Here is a 23,267-nt window from a genome sequence, read left to right as displayed (position 1 = left end):
GGAGGGTGGTAGGGAGGAAGGGGGAGAAAAATTTTCAACTCAAAAACATATGGAAGTGATTGTTGATAAATCAAAATAAATTAATAAAATTTAAAAATAAAATAAAATAAAGTGAGGGGTTCTAGCTCAAGGTCTGTGATCCTATGACCTCTACTAATAAACTGCATCCCTCTGAGGGCAGCCTTCTCCATTTGGGAAGAGTTGTAATGGTTAGAAAGTTCCTCCTTCTATTAAACTGAAATCTGCCTCTGCAAGTCTGACTTTCTGTTTCAGTACTCTGGGATTAAGCAGAATAAGTCTAATTTCCTACATTACAGTAATTAAAACAATAAGTGACAAACTCACATTTATATAATTCTGTACATACACAAGAATCACATAGGATGAGAAAGTATGAGTGGGGTGTGATATGTGCCAATAAACGGTAAATCTATGATCAATGAGGTCCATTAAAATATCACAGTATATATAACGCTTTAAAATTTATAATAGTCCGAGCAAGTAATAATGAGGACCTGTATCAGGGGATAGAGAAGGGAATGGATAATAGATGTTGTGAAGATGGTTGACTGAATTTGACAACTAAATGGATGTGAGGGAGAAATACAAAAGATAACCTTAATATTTTGAACATAGGAGATTGGGTAAATAAATGGTAGCATCCCAGACAGAAATAACCAGAAAAACAAGTTTAAGGATAAAAAAATAGGCTTGAGTTTGATAGAGCATGGGAAAGGGTGTCTGTGGCAAGACAGTGTCCTAGGAGAGCCAGCAGCTCTCAGCAGCTAACATCCAGAGAGGAGATAAAACTGGAAAGATGTGGATCTGTCACTACACAATTCACTGGAGATCTTACAAGGACCTTAGCATCAGAGGTGCCGCCCTTCCACATATATGCCATTGTCTACCCCTTATTTACATGTCTCTATTTTTCCCACTGATAGTGCATTTGAAAGAATTTGCCCTCAGATTTATGTGGGAAGTGTTTCATCAATACTTTCCTAATTATATTGTTTCAATAAATGCCTTTGCCTTGAACTAATTATGTCCCTTGGATGATTAAACATATCAATATGGGCTCATAAGCTATGATTTTTGACCGGACATGGACCCAAAGAACCAGAAACTAAGGACAGTTAGCCTTGTCAGAAGTGATCTCTTTAGGAACTGGGGGTGCCTCCTGCCTGCTATGACACCACAGTTATCTCTTGGAACTTTGGGCTTTCACAACCCATTCTAAGTCATTTATCATGTAAAGTTTTGCATTACAATTACCTGTGAGTGTCTCTTATCCCCTACTAAGAGAGCCTGGCAAGTGCGATCTAAGCTTTGAATCTCCTGCATTCTGCTGCTGTCCTTTACAGCTGGCATTCCCTCCACTTCGCCATCTTGGAACCCCTACATTCCTTTCAAAGTTCAGCTCAAGAGCCATGGCTAATAAACGTCTCTTGGCTCCCCCAGCTGTTAGTAACCCCAAACACAAAGGTTTTGTGTTTTGTGACTGCCCTTTGCAGTATCCCTAGCACTTAGCAAAGCGCCTGTCACATAGTAGGCGCTTAATACATTTTAACTGACTGTGTCTATAAGCATATACGTGGATATTATTACTAAACAATAGCTTGCCGTCTTGCTCGACGGTCGATGTTTGGCGGGGTCTCCGGCCCCTGCCGGTCTCAAGTGCGTTCTTGGCTGGGGCTCGGAGGGGTTTGGAGGTGGGGGGTCAGCTGAGGCTCAGCAAAGGGTGGAGGCTGGGGGAGGGTCGGCCAGGGCTCCGCGGGGAATCCCCGGGCACCCTCTGGCAGCCCGTGGTGCAGTCCGAGTACAGCATCACCGTGAAGGGCGGGGCAGGGCGCGCGCGTCCGAGAGCCGGCGCGCGCGCGGGAGGCCGGAATCCGCGCCAGGCCCAGCCCCACCCCAGCCCTTCCACAGTTAGAGCCGCTCCCTGCTGGGGCCGTCCCAGCGCCCAGAGCCCCACCTCGGGGCCCGCCCCCTGCCGGCACGCCGGGCCAAGTCTGGCCGCTAGGGACCGACCCGCCCTTCCTTCCAGAGGGCAGGGCGGAGGAATCCCAGGCGCGCGCGCGCGGGGACGTCCCCCGGGGCGCTCACCCTCACTCCCCTCCCCAGGCCTAGGCCACCCCCGACTCACCCGGCACTGCAGAGACGTCCCCCGCGAGACAGAAACCTCTGACCGGAAGCGAGGGTCTCGGTGCCTTCTCAGGCCGGGAGGGTCCGCGCGGCCGCTCTAGGCGGAGGGGAGGATTCGACATCTCGGTGGCCGGCCTCTGCCCCACCTCCAGTTTCCATGTCCAATGTGATGCTTTCCGAAGCTTTTTGTTTTCATCTTCCTGTTATGTACCCGCGTTTCCGTCTTCTCTGCTGGGCTGCTTAAGAAATTGAGGTTGGTTGATTTTTTTTAGGTAGTTCCTCCTCTTCTTGCTCATCAAAACCAATTCTCTGTATATGTGTCTCCTCCAAGGAGCTTGTCCCCTCAGATGATTTTCTCTCACAACCCGCCTCTGCCTCTCTCTCCTTATCTATTGGAGCCTTTCCTGGTGCCTTCACACATGCCCATTTCTCTCCCATCCTTAAAAACAAAAACAAAAAACCCCCTTCATTTGCTCCTGCCATCCCCTTCAAGCTCTCCCCACCCACACCCCCCTTTCATAGGCAACCTCTTGACAGCCGGTGGAGTCACCGAATCCACTGTCTTCAACACCTTGCAATCTGATTTCAGACCCCATTACTCTGGCTTAAACGGGTCTGGCGAAAGCTATCAATGATCTTTTCAATGTTAAATCATAGAATTATAGATTTAGATCTGGAAGGGACTTCAGAAATCATCTAGTCTAACCCCTTTATTTTACAGAGAAGAAGTCCCACCCAGGGTGATACAGTTAATTAGTGTCTGAGAAAAGTCCTGAAACCAGCCAGGTCTTTCTAATTCCAAGTCCTACACAGGACTCTGCTATTACTGCTGTTTTATCTTCCAGTGCCTTCTCTCCGACCCTTCCCCCCACCCCTCCCCACCCCAGTTCTCATCTTTTTTGACCTCTCTGCAGCTTTTCAAAGTCAACCAGACCTCTTCCAAGATACTGTCTCCTTTGCTCTTTCCTTGTTCCCCTCCTACCTGTTGACTGCTTCTTTTTAGGCTTTTTTTGTTTGTCGTAAATAATATCCCCTGCCCACTAAATGTGGGTGTTTTCCTAGGGGGACGATGATGGGGTCTCTCTCCGTTTCTCTGTTGTTTCTCCTTGGTGGTCTCATCAGTTCATTTACCATCTCTGTGCAGATGACTATTCAATTTATTTATCCAGCAGTATTCTCCTGAACTCTAAGTGCCATATCAATAATTTCATGCTGGACAGCTCCATCTGGATCTCCCATCAGTACCTCAAACTTGACATGTCCAAAATGAAATTCATCTTCCACCCTAAACCCACCCTTCTTCCAAACATCTCCATTTATGTAAAAACTCCTACCATCCTCCTAGAAAAGGACTAGCAATTTTTAACTCTAAAGCAGATTAAGGCTTCTGATTGAGACCCTCTTGTCTTCAGTGACCAGGAAGTTGAGATTTGAAATGAGAGGAAAAAAAGAAAAAACTTAGAGCCTCAGAGCCATCAAAGAAATTTTAAATGTACTAGACTGGTCTCTATCCTGTGGGTGACCAGAGCCAAACAAAGCAGGCCAGAGACAGGAGAGTCAGGAATCAAGTAGCAGTTTAATTAATTTTGAAGTGAGGAAAACAGGTTTGCAAACCAAAGTCTTCCCCTAAGTAGGAGGACTTGACTTGCTGGGGTAGGGGTAGGGCTTATAAGCCTGAAAGCCACAAAAAGGCAGAATCCAACACTGTCATCCTTAGGTCTTGAGTAAACAGTTCTCACAGCAGGCACACAAGTACAGGCATTTTTGGGACAATACGGGTGTTCTTGAATCTCGTGGCAACAGTTCTTAAATCATCATAGTTGTTGTGTAAGGGTTGATGAGCTTTGTGATTGTTCAGTGGGATACAGAACCAGAGTCAGCACGGCAGGAACAGGAGTGCAGCATTCAGTTCACTTAGCAGTTACACAAGCACAGATGTCAGGAGGTGTGATTGATCACTTTCTCCTACAGCCTGTAAGCTGTTTCTGGCTCTCAGGTCTTGGGAAAAAGGGAGAATATCTGGTGCTGGTCAAAGGAGTACATTTTGGGGCAGCTAGGTGGCACAGTGGATAGAGCGCCAGCCCTGGACTCAGAAAGACCCAAGTTCAAATCCAGCTGCAGACACATAACACTCACTAGCTATGTAACTCTGGGCAAGTCACTTAACCCCAATTGCCTCACAAACGAACAAACAAACAAACAAGCAAAAAAAAAAAGAAATAAAAAAAAAGGAACACATTTTGCCAGAGGATAAGATCATCCACGGGGTAAGTGCAATGGATTGTTGTTAACTCAAGCTCAGGGCACAGCCTGGGCCTTAGCTCTGGAAAAACAGGGTGTCTCCTGATATTTTGACAAGCCTTAGTGCACAAGTAATCTGGGTCTGTTCCGAGTCTGGAAGAATTAGCTATCTGGAATGAGGACCCCTTTGACCCAGCAATAGCACTTCTAGGGCTGTATCCCAAAGAGAACACAAAAATGGGAACAGAACCCACATGTACAAAAATACTTATAGCAGCTCTTTTTTGTGGTGGCAAAGAATTGGAAATTGAGGGGATGCTCATCAGTTGGGGAATGGCTGAGCAAGTTGTGGTATATGAATGTAATGGAATACTGTTGTGTTATAAGAAATGATGAACAGGCAGACTTCAGAAAAACCTGGAAAGACTTATATGGACTGATGCTGAGTGAAGTGAGCAGAACCAGGCGAATGTTGTACACAGTAACAGCTATGTTGTATAATGACTAACGTTGACAGACTTAGCCCTTCTCAGCAATGCAGGGATCTAAGGCATCTCCAAAGGTCTCATGATGGAAAATGCTATCCACATCCAAAAAAAGAACTATGGAGTTTGAATGCAGATCGAAGCATACTATTTGCTATTTTTTTGCTTCTGTTTTGTTTCCTTTTTCTGGTGGTTCCTCCTATTGGTTCTAATTCTTCCTTATAACATCACTAATGTGAAAATGTGTTTAATAGGAATGTATATTTATAGCCTATATCAGATTGCTCGCCATCTTGGGGAGGGAGGAGGAGAAGGAGAGGGAGAAAAATTTAAAACTCAAAAGCTTATGTAAGTGATTGTTGATAAATCAAAATAAATTAGTAAAAAAAAAAAGAAAGAAAGAAGGTAGAGCCATTATAACCAAGACTGAGAACTGAGGGCCACTTGCTGTAGGAGGAAGAGAAACAACTGCAGAGGGGTTTTTCTCCTAGTGTAAGGTCCCCTGCTTTTCTAAGAGAGCTAGAGTAAAATACCCCTGGACTTTAAACTGGAATTGAGAATGTTGGAGTCCATTCTTCATTTTATAGCAAGGAGATAGCACCTCCATCAAGGAAACCATCTGAAAATTGAATTAGGGCAAAGTTGTCCATTACTTTATGACCAGTAGAGATGCAGCTGTTAGTGACCAGCAGAGAACAGGGAGGAGCAACCAGTTGAGAACAGCATGGAGCAAGGCTCTCAAGAAATCACCTGCTGTGTCCATATATCTGCAGGGACTAACAAACTGGCAGAAAAACTGCATGCCCCTCAAGACAATCAGGGACTAGAATCTACTAGAGCAGACAGCATTGGCTACCCCACAGTGGAGGTGTTAACTGCCCCTGCATACATGTGTTAAGAGCTGTATATATAGGGCAGCCAGGTGGTGCAGTGGATAGAGCTCCAGCCTTGGAGTTAAGAGGACCTGAGTTCAAATCCCTACTCAGACACTTGACACTTACTAGCTGTGTGACCCTGGGCAAGTCACTTAACCCCAATTACCTCATCAAAAAGCAAAAAAAAAAGCTGTATGTATATGTACCTATATATATATAATATATATATACACACATATATATATACACACACACTACACATTACGTTGTACAGTTTTATGTGTGTGCTTATATGTATATATGATTGCATGTAAAAGTAAAATAAAATTGCATGTGTACATGTATATACACAGGTTTCTAGGGGAAGTGCTTTATTAGTTCTCTGACTATGCTATTTATTATGTGTTTGAGTGAATTATGTCATCTAGTTGACTAGTTAGAGTAAACACGTGGATAAAAGCTCATAAGTTATGGTGTTTTGTTTTTTTTTTTTTTATCAGATGTGTACCCATGGAGTACCCTGAACTTTGAATAGCTCCTTCTGTAGGATATACCTTGTGAATTGGTGGCACATCAACATTCCATCTCCCCCCTTCTTGTATTTACATGTTAAATACTGCATCAGTGACATAGGATTTTGCAGCTTATTCATGATAAGGATTGGAATGCGGGCTATGTGGGTGTCAAACGCTGACCTTGTGTCCTTAGCCAACCTTTTATTCTTGCTTAAATTAATTTCCATGCAGTCTGAGAGGATCTTGGAACTAACTGATCATTAGATAATGATCTGTAAATGAGGACTTTGATTCTCTCTTCCTAGGGGCCAAAAAGGGAAAGCCTAATATTAGCCTGGGGACACTGCTTTTTTTTTTTGTTGTTCGTTTGTTTGTTTTTTTGTTAGTTAGGCATAATGACTTAGAATCTGCACCAGGTGCTTTGCAACACAAAGGAGCCTAATGGTATTCAAAACCTCTTCTTCAAGTTGGAACTTCCACTAGAGAGAGATTGACTTCAACCTCAGGTAAACAGTCAATGGCTTCAGCATTGATTGATGATGGTCTGTTGAGAACACCATGGAAGTGTTCAGCCCATTTTTCTAAGACCAGTCCTTATCACTAATCAATGTGGCTCCATCAGCACTGAGTAGTTGAGATGCACCATAGGCATTTGGCCCATAAAAGCCTTCAGGGCATCATAAAAGTGCTTTGGATGTTACTATCAGCATAAAACTGAATTTCATCTGCCTTCTTACTGAGCCAAGAATCTTGCATCTCTCTAAGCTTCACTTGCACTTCACTTTTGATAGAGTTAAATGCTGCCTTAGAGATGGATAAACCATGCTGCTGGTAAACCCTGTACAATTCTCATTTTTCATTTAGCAGCTTCTGAATTTCCCCATCATTTTCCTCAAACCAGGCTTGATGTTTACAAGTGTTCCGACCCAGATGAGCAAATGAAGTGCTGTATACCAACTCTCTGAAAGCTGCCCACTCCTTTTCTGCTCCACTGTTGCCAACTGTATGTTGGCTCAACTTTCCCTCCATGTTAGCAACAAACTGTTCCCTCTCAGAGAAGAGCTCTAAGCTGTTGACATTAATTCTTCTGGTAGTCATTTTGCCTTGGGGCCTCCACTTTTGTTCAATGCAAATACTTAGCTTGGAGAGCACAAGTCTATGATCATTCTAGCACTCTGCACCACAGGTTATTCTCACGTCCTGTGTTTCTCTTCTCCTTACAATCACATAGTCTTTTAAATGTCAATGTTTGCTGTGAGGGTGCATCCATGAAGTTTGAAATTCTTCAAAATTCTTTGAAATTTCAAGTTAAAGTTTTTCAACTTGAAAAGGCTACAAGCCAAGACCAAAGTGGAGGGAGTGCTGGTGCATGATTTTCTGTTTGCAGATGACTGGGAGCTCAGTGCAGCCTCTGAAGCTGAGATACAACAAAGTATGATCGATTCTCTGCTACTTGTGCTAATTTTGGCCTAACAAATAACACCAAGAAAACACAGGTGCTCCATCAGCCAGCACCATACAATACATATGTGGAATTATTGGTTACTGCAAATGGAGAAGTTTTGACTGCTGTGGATAAGTGTACTTACCTTGGCAGTATACTTTCCAGGGATGTACACACTGGTAATGAGGTTGACTTACACGTTGCCAAAACAAGCTCAGTGTTTGGGAGGCTCCAAAGGAAAGGAGAGACAAGAGGTATTAGATTGACTACCACACTGACAGCCTACAGAGCTGTTGTGCTGACCTCATTGTTGTATGCCTGTGAAACCTGGACAGTATACCAGCACCGTGCCAGGAAACGGAATCGTTTTCATTTGAATTGTCTTAGGAAGATTCTAAAGATCATCTGGCAGGATAAGATACCAGACACTGAGGTCCTTTCTTGAACTAAACTGCCAGCCATTCAAACTGTACTTTAGAGAGTACAACTCCATTGGGCTGGCCACAGAAGAATGCCAAATTCGCTTGCCAAAAAGACTATTTTATGGAGAACACACAGGACAAGTGCTCACATGGTAGTCAGAAGAAGTGATATAAGAACACTCACGGTCTCTCTTAAGAACTTTGGAATTGATTGTGTGACATGGGAAACACTGGCACAGGACCGCCCAGCATGGTGTGCCTTCATCAGAGAAGGTGCTGTGCTCTATGAGCAAAGCAGAATTGAAGCAGCTCAAAAGAAACATGAGATGCAAAAATTTGGAGAAGTCATCCCATTTGTTCACATGGACTATTTGTGCCTGACCTGTGGTAGAACATTCTGAGCTTGTATTGATCTGATCAGCCACAGTCAGATATACTGTAACTTGATTCTAGCATAGTGATATCATTTTGGTCCTCTTCAAGAACAAAGAACAACAACCAAGTGTGTGTGCAAGAAGCCTCTTTGCTGCATCTATAAAACTACCAAAGTGGGACAGTCTTGCGCTCTCTTTCCAGTTTTGTCTGACAGCTAAAGGTCCTGTTCACAGTCTACATGGTGTGGGCACCATAAACTGAGCTGGGTGTCTGTCAGGCAATAAGGGCCAGAGTAATCACTGTCAGAATAGTCTCAGGGAGCTACAGAGTAAAGATTAAATGTCTAGTACCTACATGATTCACATTCAGCTGAGATCTTCAGGACCCACAGAGCAATGTGCCCAAGATTCCACAAACCAGCAAGGTAGCATCAGCTGCACAGGAATCACCATGAGATTAGCAGGGACCAGGGGAGCCCATCAGAGCTATTAGCTCAACAGAGACCCACACCATCAGATACAGAGCCTACTGAGAGCAGCACAATGACATCACCAGAAGACATCAGTGGTATTATAGCATCAGAGGATGTTGCCCTTACACATGTATTCTTTGTGTGTAGGTTCCTTGTAATGTGTTACTCTTGTATATAATTGCAAGAGAGTATACTCTAGATTTATGAGGGGAGTGTCCTATTGAAAATCTTACTATTTTATTTCATTAGATGCCTTTGCTTTGAAATAACTGCATCCTCAAGCCAACACACAAAAAGTGAACAGTTAAGTGGAGGCTAGTGAGCCTTCATTTTAAATGGGTGTAGAACCACAGAGTCCGCTAAAACCATGATAGCTGTTCTTGGGGTCCCACATGTGAGAGGGTGTCTCAGGTACAACATATACCTGTCATGCTCCATGCCTGGAATACATTGCTTTCTCATCTTAGCCTCTTGGAATCCTTATCTTCCTTCAGTATTCAGCTCAGGTGCTACCTCCTCTGTGAAATTCCCTGGTCCCTCAATTATTAGTACTCTCTCCCGCCTCCAATTGCCCCTTACTTATAAATGAATAAAAAAAAGTATTTATTAGGTACTTACTATGCTAAGGGAGAAAGGCTAAAGACACAAATAGAAAAAAATGGGTCTGTCTCTGTTCCTTCAGACCACACAGGGGGGAACAACAATGGGGAATTCTGCCTCTGTGTGGATGGAGAGGCCCTCTGTACCTAAGGATATAAAGGAAGGGTGGGTAGCAGTGCTCAGGGGTCATGAGGATATACCATCGAGTCAGATTGACAGTGTCCATGTATCTGAATGGAAGTGTCAGGAAAGATAATAAAGCCTGGAGGACTTGAGGATGCCTTGGTGAATCAGTTCAACTCTACACTCACTCTTTGGCCCTTTGTCCTGTTACCAATCATGCCTCACCAAGCTCCAACCTTGGACTGCTTCTACATCTGTCACTTTCAATCTTGTTCATATGCTGCTGAATGGAACTGATGAAAGTCACGAAAGTGATAACTGAGAGCACTACAAATGTGTTATATTATAACATATTGAAACTCTAAATTTTAAAAAATGAATATTAAATAAAAAATATTTTAAACATCTAAAAAATAAAAATAGAAAAGGCTCTTCTAGGTAGAGTAGCTTGTAATCAAGTTCAAGAAAGAACTCATTAAGATCCTTCAAATTAAATCAATATATACTTTTAATACCCAATGACTTCAATACAAAGGCAGAAACATGGGAGAACATCAAAAATACATCAGAAAATGTGGCTCAAAATTATGAAATGACAGAGGTTTGCAGAGCACACACAAGTTTCACATCTATATATCATGAATACTTTCTTTGAGAAGTGTCCAAGAGGTGCTGGACGTGGCAAGCACCAAATATCACAAAAAATTAAACTAACCATATCTTAAGTATATATATTACTACCAGAAAAAAAGACAAATAAATATCAGCAACTGCTGACCCATATGCCTCCTTTAAAATCTTTATGAGAATAATTTACAAATATATCAAAGGCATTTTGATAAAAGGTAAGAAGGCAATAGACAGGCAAATGGTACTCTAAAGGAGACCACATCTTTGTAGTCACACAACCATAAAGTGTAGAGAATGCAAAACCCTACTGTTTATTTTGTGTTGAATATACATCATTTACTTCATAAGGCAAAATGCCATCATCTCAAAGGGCCCCCTTCTACAAGATGCCTCCCATGAATATGCCAACAAGTCACTTCTCTATTATTATGCAGGGCATCCAAGCTCACAACCCTGGTGTCACCCTCAATTCTTCACTCACTCTACATGTCCAATCTATTGCCAGTCTTGTAATTTCTACTTTCACATGTCTCATATACAATTATCCCTTCCACATCATGACTTTCCCTGTCATGGCTTTGGCATAAGAAATTAAATGGGAATTTTTTGAGAGTTTTGCAGAAGCTGCAGACAATACAGAAGGCCAACAGAAGATACAGAACCTATAACCAAATAACCCAAATTTTATACTGAGGTACTGTAAACACCCCATAAAAGAAAAAATTCAGAGTTCTTCTCTGGTATGGAGGGCCAAAAAATTTCATGCAGATTTTCCAGGTCATGGGACCACTGTGCCCTTAACCCCCAAGCTGTGAAAGGGATAACTGTATGTACATTTCTCTTTTCTGACATAACCACCACTTGGGTACAGGTTCTCATCAACTCACTCTTGGACAATTGCAATAGCCTTCTGGCTACTCTCCCTGGCCCACATCTCTTTCCACATGAGTCCCTCTTCCACTCAGCTGCCAAAGTGATCTTCCTAAATAGGTCTGACCATGCCACTGCCTATGAAATGAATTCCAGCTGCTCTCTCATACCTTCAGGATCAAATATAAAATCCTATTTGCCTTTTAAAGCTCTTTACAATATGACTTATGATCCAGTTAACATTGGCCTTCCTGTTCCTCACACAGCTACTGCCACTCCATCTCCCAACTTTTGTGCCTTTTCAATGGTTGTCTCCCATGCCTGGAATGTTCTCCCTCTTCATCTCTACCTCCTGGCTTCTTTCAAGTCTCAGCTCAAATCCTAACATTGCAAGAAGCCTTTTCCAGTCCCCCTCAATGCTACTGGCTTTTCTCTGAGACTATCTCCAGTTTACCCTGTAGATAGCTTGTATGTACATAGTTGTTTGCATGTTGTCTCCCCGATCAGAACACGAGCAGGGACTATTTCTACCTTTTTTTGTATCCCAGGCACTTAGCACAGTGCCTAGCACAAAATAAATGCCTGTTGACTTGACTTGGAAGAGGGTTTATCAATAGATGCTCTTCCTTGCCTATGACACCATGGGGATCATTTAAAAACCTGGAATACTTGGGCAGCTAGGTGGTGCAGTGGATAAATACAGCATCGGCCCTAAAGTCAGGAGGACCTGAGTTCAAATCCAGCCTCAGACCAAACACTTGACACTTACTAGCTGTGTTACCCTGGGCAAGTCACTTAACCCCAATTGCCTTAAAAAAACCCCAAACCCTAGAATACTGAAGAGCCTCCTTAATGAGGTCCATGATTATTCAAGAGTTTGACTAAACTATCCACACAAGAAAAACCAAATGGGAGAAGAATCTAGACTATGATATGCAGCTAGATAGCTAATGTATAGAGATGCTCCATTAGTTCATGTATCTTGGATAGAAAATGTACACGGACAATGAACTGCACGAAGAACTTAACAGGGGAAAGAGAGCAGACTCCATTGCATTTGGTAAACTGAGCAATGTGTTTTAACAACCACAAATTTCCTGAAACAAAGGCCCATCTTTTTAACACCAATATCCTTCTAGCAATGCTAAATTGTTGTGAAACAGGAATATCAATCTCCAAAAATTTTAAAGTGGCAGGTCACCCAAAAGGCAATGGTGAAACATATGGTGAACACGAGTAGTACGTAGCACATTACAAATAAGAAATGCACGCCATTGTTAAAACAATATGGTCTTGCTGAATTGATATAGGAAACATACCCTTCCTCCTTTTGACAGAGGGAGGGGTTATAGATTGGTATGCAGTATATGATTGTTATGTGAACTGGCTTTCCTTAAATTTTTTTTTAAATACCAGGAAGGGTTTAATGGGAGTGGTCTGGAGCAAGAATGGAGTTTAAATCAAAATGAATGCTTTGAAAACAAAAGCAACATTAAAGGGGAGGTGGGCTGGTGATATGAAGAGCAAGAGACAACAGATAGAATATCCACATCCATGTGTTTCGTTGGCACCTACACATATGGTCAAGAAATCTAGAGAAAGGCCCCCAGAACACTGAGTGGGTGATGTACAGTATTTATGATAGATTTATGGGAAGGTATAGACCAGGGCAGCACCTATTACTGGAGTTCCCATACTGATGAAATTACAGATCTCATAAGTCAATGAACAATAAAGCATTTTTATCTGAGAGGTTTTCATTTGTGCCCTTCATTATTCTACAGCACTACCAGTTTTTTTTTTTGTTATCCTGAGAAAATTATCTCCTCACTCCCCTTTTCATTAACCTAATACAATTTGTCAGATGTTACTCATTTTCTGAAAGGGATCTTAGAGATTATCCAATCCAGCAGCTTTTCAAAGTGTGGCCCAGGGATCCCCAAGACCCACTTATTTGATCCACAGCAATTAATAAATGTTTACTGACTGAATGAAAATTACTTTCATAGTAATATTAATGTTTTAATTTCTAATATGATATCAATAGATAAAAGCCACATAAATAGAAGTGCTTTGGGACGAGTCCTCAATGGTTATCGAGTGCAAAGAGGACTGCCCTTAGGTCAAAAAGTTCTCAAACTGCCGAATCCAACTTCCTGAGGTTTAACAGCAGATGACACTGAAATTTAGAAAGGTTACATGATTTGCTCAATGTCACACAAAATAGTAATTAACAGAGCTGAGATTTGAACCCATCCTCTAATTACAAATGAGGTGTTCTTTTTAATGCACCATGATGCACTATCTCATAAAACAGAGAAAATTGAGTTTCGTTTTCATTTTCATAAGACAAGGACTGTTATTGACAAAAACAAAAACAACCCCAAAACTTGGAGAGAGCTTCTGATAAAGCAGTAAAGGAAGGGGGTGATGGGGCAAACTGCAGTTCTGTTCATCTTGTTCTCATTTTGGCAATGTACGTGATTCTATCTCCGTGTAATTTTTCCATCATGATTTTTCTAACAACTAGTTGGCACTCAAAAAAAAATTACTCAGTGATTTGATCTTGATGACATTTTGATCCTAAGAATTATTCTACCCCTAAATGTTGAAGATGAGACCTAACAGCAGGTGTAGGCAACAGCTGTTTGTCAACTCGGGGTCTGAATCCTACAACTTCAGTCACATGACCATCCAGACCGCAGCAGTGGCTCTAGCAAATAGCTTTAGGAGCCAGAAACAGTGGTAAGAGGCAACACCCAAACCCTTGGACAATTTTCAGGAAACAAAGGGAAAAAAGAACATTAGCAGAATTTAGATTTTGAAATAGATGAAGTATGGGGTTGGATGATAAAACAGAATTATATATTGTGGAAAGTGGGTTTAGGGCAGGGGTGGAGAACCTGCAGCCTCAAGGCTATATGTGGCCCTCTAGCTTCTCCAGTGTGGCCCTTTGACTGAATCCAAACTTCAGGCCACATGTGGCCTTGAGGTCAAAGGTTCCCCACCCCTGGTTTAGGCAGTTGTCTCCTATTATCAGGGAACCAATAAAGGTCCAACAAAGGTTTCTTGTGACTCCCACTGCCTCTCCTCACCTTTTCCCTGGTTTTGTATTTTTTTTCCCCATAAGAGAAAAAAAGGCTACAGGGCTACACAGCTGTCTCTGATCTCCGGAGTTGATTTAAGGGCATTAAGATAATGATTAGAGGCTTATAATCAGATCTGGTCTTACAAAATCCCTTCATGGCTGTTTGGGGAAGAGTCGGGCCCACAAAGGAACTCAGAGCAACACGCAAGAGCATGACCACAAGTGACCACATTGTCCAGATCACAATGGAGACAGCTCCCTCTGCCTATTACTCTGGAGGAAGTGAGGATGGTGGTGCCAAATACTTAGCACTAAACTCTTGGGAGTAATAAAATGACCCAACCCAGGTCACTAGAATGCTTTAGCACACATGCTGCAGAAGCCAGGGATAATATCCCCACATATTTTCTAGGGAAAATAGGAGACCCTGTCATTTCAGGGACAGTATCATTAATCATCTAAATGCCCAACATTTTTGCAACTGACAGCCTCTGACACTGTTGTATTTTTTAGTGAACAGCCACTATCATTACCACCCAGCATCAGACAAGGATAAAGCTAATCTCGGAATGAGTTTTGGCATTTGAGGACAGTCTGGAGTTGGGGGAGGGAGGAGTCTTAATGTACACTGGGAAGCAGGGACTGAGTGATATACTCCAAAATCACTTTGGGGGATACTCTGTCCCTGATAATTAGACAGGTCTAATGGACATGCTCATCCAGTTGGACAAGGTTGCAAGATTAGAGAACAGGGCAAGAATGTGACTCAAAGGACTTGGGCAGAGGAGGAATTGATGGGTCCAAGAACCAGCAACCTAAATCCTGAGTCCATATAACTAGAAGTCACCTGAAATTGGGAAGCATCTTAAGTGTTGGCAGTATGGGCAAGTCATGGCATGTACTTTAAGTACATCCCAAGAAAGAAGTTTGTGTAGATGTATTAGTGAACCTAACCACTGTCTGACTATGGATCAGTATCCAAGGAACACAGAATGTGCTATATTGGGCCCAACCTGGAGCTCATGTTTTCCACCAGGGAGCCCAAACACTCAACTTCTGGCTGCAAGCAGGCCTTCCTTGATGGGACAGCTAAGTAATTACCCTTTATCAGACTGGATTCAGAGGCTAAAATCCACTGGCAGCTGGAGTCCAGCATTATTAGTGGAGAGAAGCACTGAGTGCTCAGCATACTGGCATAAAGCATGGAAAGGAAAGAGCACTGTCCTTTCCTCCTCAAGAGGAGTAAGGGGGGAGGGGAGGGGAGGCTTTATATCCAAGCTTAAAGTACTATGGACAAGTCTTTGGACTCCAAATCACTTTGGAGAATAGACCTCACAAAATGCAGTCTTGCAGGCTACAGGATTGGCTGCTACTTAGCAACACTTAAGTTTTCCGAACAGTATAGCATTAAGCACTTACTATATGCTAGGCACACAGCAGATGACTAATAGATACTAGTTGACTGGCTGGGGATACCAAGACAAAATAAAACAAAAAACCTTTCCCTGCTCTCCAGGGGCTCCCATTCTATCAGTATGAGAAACAAAAGGGAGAAGCTAAATCAAGTCTTAGGTCAATAAATGCTTCAGGAGGTTTTCCACACCCTTCCCTATGCAACACTGGAGTCTGGTGACAGTTCTCTTGACTAAGCCATAGAGACAGAACTGTGTGGAAGATCTGAAAAAAAGAACAGCTGTGTTACCAAGCCTGTGGGGAATACAGCCACCTTCATTTCTGCAATCTTATTTAATTTAAGGGGATCAGGCTCAATGATGTGATTGGCCATTTTGGAGCTGGAAAACCAGCCCGGGTGTGGTGAAGAAAAGTGTTTGGACAGAAAACTAGCCTGTTACTGAAGAAGTTTAATGAGAGAATGTAATGAAAGAGTGCTTGGGACATTTGGTAGAGCTAGAGGATTCAGGAGTAATGTTACTTGAAGAGAGAACTTAAATTAGCAAGAAGGGGAGATGATTTGGAGGAGAGGATTCCATGACTGTTACAGTACAAGTACAGAACAAAGGCATACTTAGGTATGTGAGGTCTGACTAGAGAGGGGCTAGGTACAGGAGCATGAGTCCTACTGGCTAGAGAGGGAAAGCACCTAGAAAATTCAGCTCCATTAACAAACCTTAATTAACCACTATATACCATAAAAAATAATTTAAAGAGAAAGACAACTAAAAACTGGCAGGATGAGAAGTTTGATGCAAAAAATGCCACTTCAGTTGTGCTCTGAAGGGAATCTAGTGACTCTAAGGATGTACATACCAGCCACCTTGTGTAGAAAATACCTTTGCAAGGGTCAGAAGTGGGAGATGGAATGGTGTTTTCAAGGAACAGGTAGTAGGTCAGCTTGCCCTGAATAAAATACATGAAAAGAACAATATGAAAAATGCTGGATGTCAGGGTCAGAAGTTTGTATTTTATCTTGGTAGTAATGGGTAAGCAGGGGAGTGAGATGGCTGGATTTGTGTCAGCTGGACAGCTGTGAGGAGGACAGAGTGGAATGAGAGAAATTGGAGATTCTAACTGGGAGGCTATTTTAATAGTCTAGCGGAAAAGTAACAAGGACCCGAAATAGGGTAGAGGCTGCCTAAGTGGAGAGATGGGTTGGATTAAGGAAGAGACAGAAGTGACAAGTTTTAACAACTGTTTGAGTTTGGGAGATGACAGAGGGAAGACACATGGAGGATCCTGTGGTTGTGAAATGTGGAAGGGTTTGGGGGAAAATACAAGTTATCTTTTGAACATGGCTGAGTTTGAAATGGCTACAGGACACTGGAAGGAGATATACAGCAGGGGAAGAGCATTTAAGACAGATTTTAAGGCTGAATAGATTTTGGTGTCATCTGCATAGAGCCAATGGCTAAAACCATAGAAGCTGACGTCACCAAACAAGTGCTAAAGACAAGGGCCCACCCAGGACAAGGCTTTAGAGGTTGCCCACATTTAGTGGGTGGAAGGATGATGACCCAATAAAGCAGACTAAAGAGTGATCAGGCAGGTAGGAGAACCAAAAGAGAGAATAACAATACAGGACTCAGGGAAGGATGGTGTCCAGGAGTGAGTGCTCCAAAGTGTCAAAAGCTGCAGAGGGGCCAAATAGAATGAGCACTGCGGGAAAAAGTCAGTGGCAAGTGAGGACAAGGTTAATAACCTTGGAGAGGGCAGTTTTAATTAGGTGGCGGGATAGGAAACCAGAAGGCAATGAGTCGACACATGGATGGAAGGTAAGAAAATGGAGGCAGCAAGTATAGATAACCCCTTCAGAGGCGTTTGGCTATAAAAGGGAGAATACAGGCTAAGAACATGAGGGGATGGTAGGGAGAAGCGAATTTTTTTTTCTTTTGTCAAAATTATTTTAATGCAGTAAAGTTACTGAATTGACATTATTTAAATCACTTCCCACCCCACAAAAATTACTTCCCCTTCCTACGATGACCAGTCATAAGCTTAATGACTTCCAAAGTAAAATCATGTTAAGTATGTTTGTAACAGTAAGTTATCTCATCCAATGAAAACATAAATGTGCCCACATCTCCTAGGTCAATAACAATGTCTCTAATGAGCTACATAGGTTAACTGTGGTATCAAATTTACCCTCAGCAAAGAACAAAACCACAAAACCCCCAACATTGTTATTTGGCATTATAACAATTTAACATTCCCCATAGGCATTGGCATGTGCACAGAAAGCTTCTGTCTAGGCAAAAAAAATGGAGAAAAGATTTCTTACAGAAATCAAACATCCCTCTGATGAAAGCAATCGTGTTAGACAGATTTTTCAGGCAAAGCCTGGGATATATGTTCTCTTAAGTTGAATATGTTCACAAATCAAGTGAAGGATTTTTAAGGAAGGGAGAAACTCAGGCACGTTATCAAGGCAGTGGCAAAGAGAAAGTGAATCAGGAGAGACTGAAGACAAAGGGTATATAATGGAGGGAGTAACTCCCAGAAGAAATGGGCCTAGATAGAGAGCAAAAATTTAAAGGGATCCAATCTAATACCTCATTTTACAGAGGAAGATACTGAAGCCCAGAAAAGGTGAAGGGACTTAACCTCAGGTAAGTAAATCAAGATCACAGCCTAGACTAGTTTGAAATAGGTCTTCTTACTTGCAGCCCAAAAAACTAGAAAAGGGGGGAGGGAGTGGAACCAAGAAGCAATGTTAGAAAACTCACCTAGGTTCAACTTTGCTTGCTTGTGAATTAGTTGTCTACGTACCTATCACCTACTGGGAGCTCCATAGTTATACTGTTCCCCACCCTAACAGGTTGAAGAGGATTCAGTAAAGGTTCCTGTAGATATACGCAAACTGTAGAGAGGACTCTTGTGCCTATCAGATCCCTATCAATTCTGAGATTCAGTGGGCAATGGAACATTTTTAAAAGCAGTTACTATGTGCATGGTACTGACGATAGAGACAACCCTGCCCTCAACATTAAACTATTCAAAGGTCAAAATAAAGTAATTTGAAGGGACACCACTAACCACTGACAGGATCAGAGGTGTCATGGAGTTGGAACCTGAGCTGAGACTTAAATTAATCCTAGGCAGGGTCTAGAAAGCTATACAAATGCACAGAGGTAGGAGATTGCATGCGTCAAATTTAGGAAACAGCTGGTATGCCAGTTTGGCTGAAACTAGGGTGAGGAGAACAATATGGCATAACTATCAATTAATCATTATTTATTAAATATAAATCTGTCTATATGTAGAAATTATGGAGGGTCTTAAAGATCAGGCTGAGAAATCTTTATCTTGTCTTTAGGTGATAGAGCTACTTAAAATATCCAAATAGGGGAGTAACATGGTCAGATCTGTTTTAGCAATAGTTTTGGTAGCTGTATACAAGATGAATTGGAAACAGGAAAAACAATTAGGAGGCTATTAGAACAGTCCAGATTACAAGTGATAAGGTCCTGAACCAGGGTGGTGGCAATTTGAGTGAAGTGAAGGGGATTGCTATGAGGGGCACTCCAGAGGAGAAATAAAATAGATTTAATTGAAGGGTGAAGAGAAGGAAAAGTTAAGAGAGGTGATAAACCTGGGTGATTAGGAAGATGGATAGATCTCTGAGGAAATGTGAATTCTGCTTTCAATTTGAGTTCTACATGACTATAGGACATCCAATTGGGAAAATCTAATAGGCAGATGGTGAGTTTCAGTGGCTCCCCATTGCCTCTAGGATAAAATACTTCTGCTTGGCATTTAATGCCCTTTACAATTTAGCCCCAACCTATCTTTATGACCTGATCTCACATTATTCCTCCTCACACTCAGTGTCTGAGCCCAAATTTGTCATACATATCCTCCAGCATGATACTCCATCTCTTTGCAAAGCTGTCTCCCTCTTGCCTGGAAGCCCTCATGCCTCACCTCTGCCTCATAAAATCCCCTCTGCAAGCTCAGCTCAAGGGCTACCTCATACAGGAAGCCTTTCCTGACTGATCTCCAGTGTGGTCAGCACTCTTCCTCTCTTTCCAAAATCACTTTGTATTTATTCTATGGATGCTTATCTGAATACCTGTTGTCTCCTCCAAGTAGACTATAAGCTCCTTCAGGGCAGAGACTATCTGTTTGTCCTTATATCTTCAGCACCTTTCAGGGCCTGTTCCAGTAGGCCCTCAACAAATGCGTGCTGAATCTGACTGAATGCAGGAATGGAGTTCAGGAGAGTGATTATGAATGGATATATCAACTTGGGAGCCAATGACACTTGAATTTTCTGTGTAGTCACAAAGACAGGAGAGGTAAGCCAAAGTGACCTTGCTGCTTCCTACATCCCTACTGCACTGCCTTTGCTTTGGCTATCCTCCAAGCCTGGAATAGAGTTCTGTTCACCTCTGCCTTTTAGAATCCCTAGTTTCTTTCAAGGCTCAGCTCAAGCATCACTTTCAAGTTGAAGCCTTTCTGTTCCTCCCCAGCTACTTGTACTTTCCCTCCAATCATTTACAACTATTTCATAAATGTCTATATATGCATGTAGTCTAGCCCAGCTGGACTGGAAGCTTCTCAAGAGCAGGGATTGTTTTACTTTTGTCTTCATATCCCTAACACTTAACTGAGTACCTGGCACACAGTAGGTGCTTGTGGACTGATTGAAGGACTAAGGCAAGGCTTTAAGGGATAGCCACACTTGTGGCAGGAGACGGATGATTCAGCAAAGGAGACTAGGAAATTAGAGACAGAAGAACTTTGAGAACAACAAACTGGGCCAATTTCTCTCATGGTCGCTGCAAAGAGGGAAAGCAGGAGGGATGAGAGAAGGCCACCACATTTAGCAATTAAGAAGATTTGTCAACCTCAGAAAGAGTGGTCTAAGTTTTCTAGTGAGATCCAAAGTCACCTTTGCGTGGAATTGGGGAGTGGGAGTGAGGCAACTAAGCACATGGCTACTTACCCCACCCCACCCTTCCTCCCCAAACGTGACCCAAACACTTATGGTTTCTGTCAACTTCTCACAGAGGGCCCCCCCCCCTCCTGCAGGAGTGGGCCAATTCTGACCAGGGCATGCTGGCCCATTCTCACATCTTCTTCTGCAGTTTGGAAAAGTAAGTCCTTTGACTATCTTCCACCAGCTTAGAACAATGCTCAGGACTTGCATACACTTTCATATTCCAATCTCCTTGTCTTACAGAGCAGTAAACTGGGGCCCACAGAAGATGTGAGAATCGCCCAAGTTCACACAGATCATAAGCAGTAGAGCTAGGATTTTAACCCACGTCTTCTGACTCCAAATCCACTGTTCTTGCTATTACATACACAAATTGTCTTACATGGAGTCAACATTTTGTCTACTGTGTATCCCCATAAACAGCACTGGACTAGTGGACAGAAGATAATAGGATCAAGAATTATAACTGGAAAGGACTTCATAGGTGATCTTCCCATTTCCACAGCTGAAGAGGGACAGAGATGAAGAGGCCCTAGGACTTCCCACAGATCTGACTTCAGATTCATGAGAAAGCCAGGGCCATACGTGGGCAACCTGACTCCTGAAGAAGCATTCAAGTGGCAAGCACAGCATAGAGCAGGAATGAGGAGTGGTAGTGCACTGCCCCCCACGACCACCTCTGCTTTTTTCTGGGTACCCCTCCCAGCAGGGGTCTCCCGCTGGGATAAACCTCAGAGGCACTTCTTGGTTTTTAGATTGGCTTCCCATAACCCCTTTCTTCTTTCCTGCCAGCTTCCTTCCTAGGTGCCACTACTGTATCTAGGCCCCTTGAAAAACACGGAACCCAGTTTCCCAGTATCTCTCTACCCCCTGTCCCTGAGGCAGGAATATGTAGGTACCAGGGGTGTTTCTGAAGGTTTTTGCTGCTCTAATACAGGAAGACGGATTGGGAGCTTAAGAGGAGAAGGTCAATAAAAAGAACAAATGAGGGGAAAGTTACAAGCATCATAAAAACAAGTTTTCTCTGGTGTTCAGCGGAATGTCATAGGAATTTGATCTCTCAGCTCCCTTGACTCAGCTACCACAGTATCTTTTTGTTTCAAGGGCCCCACCTGAGCCCTCTTTCCTTTTTGTATTCAGGAACAGGTGCTTTTGCATTCCCCCTCCATTCAGTAAGGAAGTCTCTTTCCAGGGCACCCCTAATCCCCAACTTCTCCTTTTAACTAGGTCTTGTAAGGTAAGACACTGGTACATAGAGAGACTAACATAGGTCTTTGTTGGGCAAAAAGGATGCGACTGAGATTAATTTATGTTTCAGAGTTATCCCAGATGAAAAGTCTGATCCAATGTTGCCTCCTTTGACTGCTACTCTGGGTGGCTGCTCACTCCCTAGAATGACTCCTCTGGTGTTCAACAAGCCCAGAGCTCCGCAGAAAGGCCTTCCCACATTCCTCACATTCAAAGGGCTTCTCTCCAGTGTGAATTCTCTGATGTTGAATGAGGGTTGAGATCAGCCTGAAACCTTTCCCACATTCACTACATTCATAGGGTTTCTCCCCAGTATGAATTCTCTGATGCTTCCTAAGGCCGGAACTCTGGCTGAAATTTTTCCCACATTCACTACATTCATAGGGTTTCTCTCCAGTGTGAATTTTCTGGTGTCTGATAAGGACTGAGTTCCGACTAAAGGCTTTCCAACACTCAGTGCATACATAGGGTTTCTCTCCTGTGTGAATCTTCTGATGTCTAACAAGGTGTGAACTTTGATTGAAGGCTTTCCCACATTCATTACATTCATAGGGTTTCTCTCCAGTGTGAATTCTCTGATGCTGAATAAGGTGTGAGCTTCGACCAAAGGCTTTTCCACAATCATCACATTTATAAGGTTTCTCTCCAATGTGAATTTTCTCATGTTCAATAAGCTCTGAAGTTTCTTGAAAAATTTCACCACAGGTATCACAATGAGCATCCTCTTCGATAGGAAATCTCTGATCTGTAACATGGTTTGAACTAAGACTGAAGCTTCTCTCAAATTCATCAAATTCCTGGCTTTGCTCCCCTATTGAGGCTGTCTGGTGGACTGCTGTCACTGGTCTGAAACCCCTTTCCAAGGAAAGGGATCTGTTCAGGCTCTCCTCCCCAGATTTTCCTGGCTGTCTCTCTAACATGACCTCCTGTTCAAGGGCTTCTCCAAACACAGGTCCCTGGGAAACTTCCTCTGGGGTCTTTCTGAAACCATCCACTGGGATTCCACCTCTTCAGAAATTTCCTGCTTTAGAATTAACTCCTCATTCACAGTCCTGGTTTCTTGATCTAAAATAAAGAAAAATGCAAATGTCACTCAATACTTAATCTGAGACAAAGGACCTCAAGGTAGAAACAGTACAATCTCAATGAAACAAAGGTCTTTTTCCCCCTTCAACTTTAGTTTATCCTTTACCCAAATTTATTTTCCCTGTAGCCCAGGGCTACAACAACAACAACAACAACAAAAAGAGATGACCCATCTTAGGGATTTCATTATGGAGAAGCAATGAGAATGAAAAGGATGAAAGGGACACACTGGACCAAAATAGGGAAAAAAT

At 42.6% G+C, this 23,267-nt stretch overlaps 1 protein-coding gene across 1 annotated transcript in view; it reads right to left on the bottom strand.

Moving 5' to 3' along the window:
* LOC110214303 (uncharacterized) overlaps positions 1–23,267 on the bottom strand; it is a 49,769-nt gene that overhangs the window by 14,410 nt on the left and 12,092 nt on the right. Inside the window, 4 exon segments of the mRNA XM_020995136.2 lie at positions 2,147–2,242; positions 21,550–21,610; positions 22,069–22,853; positions 22,856–22,995. Coding sequence (XP_020850795.2) covers positions 2,147–2,242; positions 21,550–21,610; positions 22,069–22,853; positions 22,856–22,995 — 1,082 coding nt within the window.

This window comes from Phascolarctos cinereus, unplaced genomic scaffold, assembly GCF_003287225.1.
Source record: "Phascolarctos cinereus isolate Bilbo 61053 unplaced genomic scaffold, phaCin_HiC Scaffold_4;HRSCAF=312, whole genome shotgun sequence".
Lineage (NCBI taxonomy): Eukaryota > Metazoa > Chordata > Mammalia > Diprotodontia > Phascolarctidae > Phascolarctos > Phascolarctos cinereus.
Note: the sequence above shows the minus strand (reverse complement) of the source record. Positions and strands in the feature narration are given on the sequence as shown.